At 36.5% G+C, this 9,625-nt stretch overlaps 1 protein-coding gene across 2 annotated transcripts in view; it reads left to right on the top strand.

Annotated features, from left to right (window-relative positions):
- Positions 1-1,013: 1,013 nt before the first annotated feature.
- The window catches only part of LOC134655344 (proclotting enzyme-like), a 29,232-nt gene continuing 20,620 nt past the window's right edge, over positions 1,014-9,625 (top strand). The window contains exon 1 of one of the 2 annotated variants that reach the window (XM_063510824.1): positions 1,014-1,377. In XM_063510824.1, the coding sequence (XP_063366894.1) occupies positions 1,335-1,377 (43 nt within the window). In that variant the 5' untranslated portion in view covers positions 1,014-1,334. The remainder of the gene's footprint in view (positions 1,378-9,625) is intronic. The other variant, XM_063510901.1, reaches the window with a different exon arrangement.

Below are 9,625 nucleotides of genomic sequence, written 5' to 3'. Positions count from 1 at the left end.
TTTTAATAATATGGCATTATACAAAGACTCAAGTCCCGCACTCTCAATAATATTTGATCTCCGTACAAACTTTCAACCCCTTTTTCACCAGCTCGGGGGATGAATTTTTAAAAACGCTGAAATTAGTTTTCTTGTTTTATAATTTAATACCTTTTTGCAAAGTTTCAAGGTCCTAGTTTAAAATAAAATATGCACCCCAAGACAAAGTTTCATCCCCTTTTTTACCCCCTTAGGGGTTGAATTTCCTAAAACGTCGCAATTACTTTTTTTGTAATCGGCTATTATGCCTTTCTAAGAAGTTTCAAAGCTTTTGTAATGGATTCAAACTTTCAACCCCTTTTTAACCCTGTTAGGGGATGAATTTTCAAAAACGCTGAAATTACTTTTCCTGTCCTATAATAATATACCCATATACAAAGTTTAAAGTCACACACTCACAAAAATATTTGATCTCCATACAAACTTTCAACCCCTTTTTCACCACCTTGGGGGATGAATTTTCGAAAACGCTGAAATTAGTTTTCTTGTTTTTTAATGTAATACATTTTCACAAAGTTTCAAATTTCTAGCTTAAACTAAAACTTGAACCCCATACAACCTTTCATCCCCTTTTTAACCCCCTTAGGGGTTGAATTTTTCAAAATCGCTTCTTATCTCTTGTACACTTTACAAATGCAACCTAGTGTGCAAATTTCAACTTTCTAGCTTTTGTAGTTTCGGCTCTGCGTTGATGAATCAGTCAGTCAGTCAGTCAGTCAGTCAGTCAGGACACTTGCATTTATATATATAGATTTCGGGGATCTCGGAAACGGCTCTAACGATTTCGATGAAATTTGCTATATGGGGGTTTTCGGGGGCGAAAAATCGATCTAGCTAGGTCTTATCTCTGTGAAAACGCGCATTTTCGAGTTTTTATATGTTTTCCGAGCGAAGCTCGGTTACCCAGATATTATTTAATTTAAACAAGCAAAATGAGAGACTAAGTGCAGATTTTTTTTAAAAATAATCAGTGCGGATCATCGATCCTAATGGCAGATCTCAAAGGAGCTCTTACACCAAATCCGTAATCCCCACTGGCTCAGGAAAGTAAAAGCATTTGGCTGAACGACGCACGCTCACAACAGCCCACGAAAGTGAGCGCGCCACACGTATTTAAAAAAGTTAAATGTCAATCTCCCGCCAAAAACCATAGACAGCCAACTTTTAAAAAAGATTTTTGAACTTATTTTTAAACAGCGTTGAACCTTTATGTGGAGTGCGGCGTTTCATAATTGTGGGTGTTATAGTATGTTGTGGTGAAAGTGGTGTGACGCAACGTTACGGTCGGAGCAGACATGACGGAAATCAGTTTTGGAACGCAGTGTCTTACTGTCATCGGTGAGTTCATCGGTTGTTATTTTATGTAATTTTATGGTCGATGGTTTTATAATAAGATATGCAATTAAATAAAATTACTCTATAATGTTTTTTAGCAGCATAATTTTAATTTGCAGCGTTAATTATAAACTAATAATAATAAGTTGCTTATGTAATGCACATTATTAGAGCGTGCTTGTGTTTTTATTAATACATTTTTCAAATTTGGAGTTTCAAGAGGCAAATTGTTGTTATATCATAATTGTTGTTGTGTCTTTTAGCATAGTTTTTCATGTAAAAGAAAAGTCTAGTTTTAGAGGAAACCCCAAAATTTTATGTTTTTAGTAATTCTGTAGAGCGGTCACCACGATACAGGCCTAGCCTAGTGTGGGACCACTGAGCTAGTTATGTTATTTTATGTTTTCTCTTTTAATAAACGATTTTTTTTTAATAAAGAATGTATAAATTTAAATAAACCGACACACTCAATTCACTGAAATCTGCTCATTGCTCATGTTCAATCGTTTTGGAGATACCATAGCATATCAATACACACGTCAAAATTAGAACATCCCTCTATAAAAATTGCCTCCTTCATTCTTGAAGTTCGTATAATTATTGTAAATTTAAACTATATTTGTTATTTATATAATGTATGTATGTTACATATTGTATTATATGCTCCAATGCCAAAAATATTAAAGGAACCATTCCTATTCATATATTCGATTGAATTCCCGCCATCTACATGTGGGCTCACATTGTTTCCAATTGGCGTAGAATCGAATCGAGTTACATTTTATTCACACTCCTACAATTCTTTTTTTCTATTTTTACAGTCTAGTATATTTTACGACAATTTGTGTTACAATTTTGAGCGTTCACAATATTGTAATCAAACGTATTACGGTAGCGTTTCCCAAAAAGACAGACATCAGAGGACCTACCGCGAACTCCGAAGTTCGCAAATTGGCATCTTTATATTTTAGCACAACTAAGGCGTAATTAGTGACAGAGATAGGTACTTGCTCGAAATTTACGTACTTATATTTTCGCGGTTATAGCCCAGGGGCCCGTTTCTCAAAAGCTTGTAACTTGTAATACAAGCGGATGTCACTATTTGACAGCATTTGTTAGAAAGGGACTTCCACTTGTATTACAAGTTATAAGCTTTTGAGAAACGGGCCCCAGGCCTAATAACATGCTCTACCAACCCCTAACGATACAGCCTATTAACTTTAACGTAAAATTACTACCTGTTTACACTATTTTATCTAAACCAATAAACAACCCACGTAACTCGTGAGCATTAAACTATGTTACGCGTTATTAGGTAACGTAATACCATTATCACAAAAAGTTTTACGTTCGTCATCGATGGTACACTTGCGTGCAACGTTGGTGATACACAAATAACTTTTTATAATTTTTTATCACACCAGCTATTTTTATATATTTTTAAGTATCATTTTTCCTCTATATATGTTGTATATTAGGACCGAGGTTCGAATCGACGATTTTAATAGGCGGAAACAGAGTGAAGTTTTTTTATGAATTTGTAGCAAAAGCGATATATCTAACGATTGCTTACCGACGGGTACAGTTACGTTTAGTGAGGATTTATTTATTTTTCTCAACTGTATTGGCGGTGTAAAATCCTTTATAACCTGTCAAAACTAAGAATCACTAAACACGAACGACCATATGCCACTGCGGTATCGGCTTTCCGTGCGCTTGTTAGCCACCGTCAATGTAAAAAAAGATTTGCATTTAAGTGCACACGAGATTTGCACACGCGCCAACGCATCCCGCTGATTCACGACATTGCGAGCAACGGCCGTTCAACCAACGTATTCTTTGAAAATCAATTTAAATTTAGAATTTTTTGGAAATTGAAAAGTAAGACCCTTTATATTTTATTGGAAGTCAATCTCCATTACCTTGTGTGGGTGTACATACGCGCACGCATCACCTCGCTCTGATTTATGTTGTCGCGACGGCCGTTGAACCAGCCTTTCTTGCGGGAAGCGATCATGTTTACGTTAGAGAGTGAAGCACATTATGTTGTCTAATCAGACGCATGCGCACACTTTAAATAAATGAAAAAGGGTCAATTTGTATGGAAATTTACATTGCGCTAAAAATGAGGGAGATCGGAGTGACTAGGTAACTAGCAGCTAAAGGAGGCTGTTTCATATTTATGTTATTTCATTGACTCAAACCTAATAACTATTAATCTTTAATTATGTTCACGTCAATATCAATAATATAAGTGCGAGCGAGGGTTAGGTACCGATATTGATATCAGTTTAATATCAAATAGGTATTACTCGTATTAGTTAGTTACTTAAGAATTGAATGTTGTTAAGTGGTGTGTGTAATGTGTGTTGTAAGTTGCAGTGCCCATGGGTAATACACATTTTATTATACGCATTCGCGTCTTTCCTGTAGACATCGCAAAGTTAAGCCAATTCTTACGCTGTACCCGTAAGGACGTAAAGGCCGCATATACTCGTATAAAGGCGAGGTATATTTTTTCAGTACTTGAGACTCAAATAAGATAATCTTTAATAGAAAAAAACCGACTTCTCTAACTACTAGCCTCGACCCACTTAACGGCGCTTATACTTTATTTGGTAATATGTATACCTACATTTTATGGTAATCATAGTGGTATATTTAGTTTAGGTACCATAGTGATTTTCCGGGTCAAGGTCCGGGTCCGTGTCCGGATCCGAGTCCGGGTCCGAGTCCGAGTACGGGTCCGAGTCCGGAGTCCGGGGCCCAGTCCAAGTCAAAATCGAAATTCAAAATCACAAAACGTGTACTATGCGTCGTTGAAGAGTTCTGTTCTGATCATCATCAGCAGTTCCACTTCATCAAATGCCACAGTTTGTAATGTAAATGCTTGATTTTCTGATGAAAATATATAAAATTCTATACGTATGCCTTTAAGATTTTAGAAATTCCCTCTATTCCTCATGGATCCCATGTTCAGGACTTGATTGACATAAATGTGCCTAAAAACCTAACTTGCTTAACAAACATAACAAAAAGGACAAATCGCCAAATGCGAGCTATGCGTCGTTGAAGAGTTCCGTTATGATCATCATCAGCAGTTCCACTTCATCAAATGCGACAGTTTTTAATGAAAATGCTCGATTTTCTGATGAAAATACAAAAATCTCTATACGCATGCCTTTAAGATTGGAGGAGTTCCCTCGATTCCTCGTGGCCACATGATGGGAATCATCAGAACTCGAGCTTGACAAAAATGTGGCTTAAAAACTTAACTTGCTTAACAAACATAACGAAGAGGACAAATCGCCAAACGTGAACTATGCGTCGTTGAAGAGTTCTGTTCTGATCATCATCAGCAGTTCCACTGCATCAAATGCGACAGTTTTTAATCAAAATGCTCGATTTTCTGATGAAAATACAAAAATCTCTATATGCATGCCTTTAAGATTTGAGGAGTTCCCTCGATTCCTCATGGATCCCATCATCAGAACTCGAGCTTGACAAAAATGTGGCTTAAAAACTTAACTTGCTTAACAAACATAACGAAGAGGACAAATCGTCAAACGTGTACTATGCGTCGTTGAAGAGTTCCGTTCTGATCATCATCAGCAGTTCCACTTCATCAAATGTCACTTTTTTGAATGTATATGCTTGATTTGTTGATGAAAATATAAAAATCACTATATGTATGCCTTTAAGATTTGAGGAGTTCCCTCGATTCCTCATGGATCCCATCATCAGAACTGGGTTTTGACAAAAACGGGACCAATCTGTAAGCATATACATGCAATCAAAAAAAAAATTTTCAGAATCGGTCCAGCAATGACGGAGATATGGAGTAACAAACATAAAAAAAAAAAAAAAAAAAACATACAACCGAATTGATAACCTCCTCCTTTTAGATTTGGAAGTCGGTTAAAAAACGATATACCTGTGAACGAAATACCTGGCCGGGTTAAAACTTTAATGTTTTGTCTACAGATCTGACCTTTTCCTGAAATGTGTTTCACCCACTTACAGGATTCATAGCCGTTCGTTATACAAATGCGTTTATATATATTACATTTTACAGCATTAATTATCCTATATGTATTAGTTGTATCTTAACCTATGAATCCAATGAATAACTCAATACTGAAATCAATTTATTATTGAAGTCAAAACTTCTTTAGCGGCGCTGTGCACTTTTTGTGATGGGGAAAAAATGTTAAACTCGCGAGAGGTAAGATTCGTAAGACGTAAGACGGACACGTGACCTGGGGGCCGATTTTTGAATTTCGACCACTCGATTTCGTGTATTTCGTTAAATAATATCTGCACTACTAGGCATTTAAATTCTACTAATAGAATTGAAATCGAGTGGTCAATACCATATAGATTCCAAATTTCGATCGCTCGTATTTCAAATCAAAGATTATAGCATTTCGCCGTTTTCCATCGATTTTCGAGTGACGAAATCGAGCGATCGAAATTCAAAAATCGGCCCCCTGATCGAAAAACTGTTACAATGTCATTGAGTTTTTCTTTATTGATTTTAATGCCATCTAGTGAGTTTCCCTCTAACTGGTAATAATATAACTCGAGTACTAACAGTGATGTGCTTAGGGGTTTCAAGTAATGCGACGAAATAACGCTAGATGGCGTTAACCTCAATTATACATACATAGTGCTGCAGACATTTTGCACTAGTCATTGAGTTTTCACTTCTGCCGGCACTCCCGGAGTGCAACCCGTTGTTTTTTTATAAAGTCTGGATACACCTCTAACTATAGAGTTACTGGTATAGAGTTTGCACGGATTGCAAAGCCGGCCTCTAACCCCCAGAGACATGATCTATTTACGAATTGTAGCTCTGAGACTGAATAGAATCGATAAAAACCCACTTACCTCCGACCTTTGGAGTCTTTCCTTTGAAATCAGTTTAAGTAGTTCCGTCGGCTGTCATATTGGATTCCCGTAATTACGTTTTATATGGTGCCTAATCTTTTTATTGCGTAGACCGTAGAGTACCTATAATAATTTATTAGGTATGGAGACAGTTATACATTTACTGCGTTACAATGTAAAACTATATTTACGACACTTTTTTCGCATGTTATTTTAATAGTCATTGGACCCGTTCAAAAGTTAGAGGGGGATACATTTGTTTTTTTTTTCGGAGTGATATTCAGTTTATCGAAAAATGGTCGCTGAAGAGAAGCCATATTCGTTTTGAAACTTTTGAAAGACTTCCCATACCGCATTAGGGTTGAAGTGAAAAAAAAATCTCACCCCCACTTTACCTGTAGGAGCGTACCCTAAATTGTTTTCTTTTTTGCTTTGCCACTTTGTATAATTTACATTTTAATTATCAAGGCTTTGCGGATTTGTAGCACTAACGATGACGGAGCAAATCCGTAGATGGACAGACAGATGGACAATGCGCAACTATAAGGGTTTCTAGTTGACTACGGAATCCTAAAAACTGATTAGTAATATTATTATTTTAATAATTACCAACAACAACCCCATTACATACAATAACATTACAATTTTATTCTAATTTATTTATTTATTTATTTTTATTTTATTTTAACTGAATGTTTTATTCTGATTTTCGATATGGTTGTTTTCTTTTTATAAATATCAGGAGTGCTCAAAATGTTCAAATATTACAAAATTAATGAATTTTCAATTCTGCTGATGTAATGTGATTGTGTTAGACTTAAGTTGTCTTAAAATGAACGGAATATTTAACGCCTCGAACTCGTGTAAAAAACGTTGAAAACAAATGCCTCCTAAAAGGTTTCATTCCACAGTGCGTTTGAAACGCTTTCCATCCTTTCTTTCTTGCTCTTCCATTGTATAGGCGCGGCGCACTGCGAGCGGTTGTGTTTTGTTTTTAAAGGGCTTTGTCAAGTACAACGGCGGCGATAAACTTTCTTTCGTTGGCGACGATGATGTTTTGTTTTTGTTACCACTTATAACTATAGTTTAGTCAGAAAGATATAACCATAGACATTGTAGACAAGTTAAATTGAGCTGAAGAACCGACGTGTTTTAACAAGCCAAGCTGAGTACCGAGTACCAATTACAGTGAAACCTGGTTAAGTGGGACCTGGATAAGTGAGAAACCTCTATAGCTGGGACTCATGGTGCGGTCCCGACACTTTAGCACTGAATTACCTCTGTTAGTGAGATAAAACGAACCTCTATAACTGGCATTAGCTGTTGTGATTTTATAGTCACATTTACCTCTATAAGTGAGACAGAGAGTGTATTTTACCTCTTTTACTGATACTATATTTATAAGATTACATTTTCCTAATTGTTTTTTTAGAATTGTATAGGAATTGACCTCTGTATCTGAGATAACGTCAATCTATGACCTCTCTAACTTGGACTTTATTGATCAATTTCCGTATTCTTACTAACTCTTAGTCTATGCACAAATTCCGCATTTGCTTAATTGTGTCTAAACGACTTCAAGTTTCATTTGGTTACTTTATGTAGTTAAAACTATCGAAACGAAAGCTGAAATTTTGATAAGTAACACGAATAAACAGATTTTCATTTAATACATTTCTAAGACGCAATGAAGTCCGTATCAAATTTAATTGAAAATATCTTACCTTTGGACAATCATTCAAAATAAATTCAAAGAAATATTTAAACAGACTTAAAAATACTTAGGGACAAGAATTATTTTACCTTATTTATTTTTAAAGATAATTACAAAATACCTTATTAACCACCTCTATAACTGAAATATATCCTCTATTCTCACCTCTATTAATGGGACCCTCTGTAAATGAGACAGACATTTATTTGTACCTGGCTAACTGAGAGCCTGGGTAAGTGAAAAACCTCTTTAAGTGAGACAAATCTTCTCGTCCATTGAAGTCTCACTTATCCAGGTTTCACTGTACCTATATTAGTATGTCTATCCCTACTAATATAAAAATTGCGAATGTAACTCTGTCCGTTTGTTTGCCTCTTCACGCTCAAACCGCTGAACCGATTTAGATGAAATTTCGTATGATAGTAGTTTGAGGCCCAAGGAATGACATAGGAGATTTTATCAATCATCGTCATCATTTCACGTAGACGAAGTAGGTAATATTTGAAGAAAAATTGACAATAGGTATATGATGTTCAATTCAGTTCAGAAGGTCGAATAACCCGATTTCTCTAGAATCCCATCATCGCAACCCACACCCACACTCACACTACCTAATAAAGGTTCTCTGGAAGAGATCGCTCTTTAGCGATAAGACCGCCTGTTGTTACCTCTGTCCTCAGGTTGTGCAATAAAGAGGAGTTGTATTGTATTGTATCGCAAACTTGACAAAAAGAATTTACCAAAACGGTCATCTCGTCTTTATAAAAGTACCTATTATTTGCACATTTTCCCCGCTCCAAGTAACACCACGTTTTTGTCGCGCGCGGTGAAACTTAATTGTAATTAAACAACAGGTTTCTAAGAGAAAAATCTGAGGACCATTGTGACTAGCAATAGTTGTTACTGTTAGGTAACTGGTTGACATCTCACAGATAACGAACGGTCGCACGGAGTTTAAGTATCTAGGGATTTTTAAATTGTGGTATTCTCACAAATCTGTAGGTATATCACGCTTTCTGATCTTAGATTTATGTTGTCTGCGATAGAGTTTTTAATATTTTTTTGGGTAATGTAGACTTTTAAATATGAATCGTTCGAGAAGTAGAGGACTTCATGCTTACGAAGCAGGAGGGCCAGGAGGTTCCGTGTTCGAATCCCGGTAAGGGCATTTATTTCTGTGTTTATCTACAGAACACTAAAAACAAATCATGAGAAAAAATACAAGGCAGACTGAAGTTTATACGTAGGATGACAATGGCGGAAACATCCTAAAAACAAATACTTAAACCAATATTATGGTACTTTTACAGATAATGTTACATTGGCGAAACTTGGTACCACTGACAATCCAACCTCTAGACTGAGCTTAGGCCAAATCTTTCATGAAACCGATGCTGCCAAAACTACGGGGGTGCGGGGGGACGAGGTGAGCGAATCCCGTGCCGTGATTGGTCCGTTCAAAGACACGGACCAATCACGGCACGGGATTGACTCGAAGATGGAGTAACGCTACCGTATGTGTGGCAGAGGGGGTAGCGCGACTAATATGCTATGTCTAGAGGTTGGATTGTCTGTGCTTGGTACACACTACTTTCCATAGACAAACCTTACGAGCAAAGAGAGAAACTAGAGAACAGGGTTAGGACA

The sequence above is a fragment of the Cydia amplana genome, chromosome 1 (genome assembly GCF_948474715.1).
Source record: "Cydia amplana chromosome 1, ilCydAmpl1.1, whole genome shotgun sequence".
NCBI classification, from domain to species: domain Eukaryota; kingdom Metazoa; phylum Arthropoda; class Insecta; order Lepidoptera; family Tortricidae; genus Cydia; species Cydia amplana.
The sequence above is the reverse complement of the archived record's forward strand: the minus strand, read 5'-3'. Positions and strand labels throughout refer to the sequence as shown.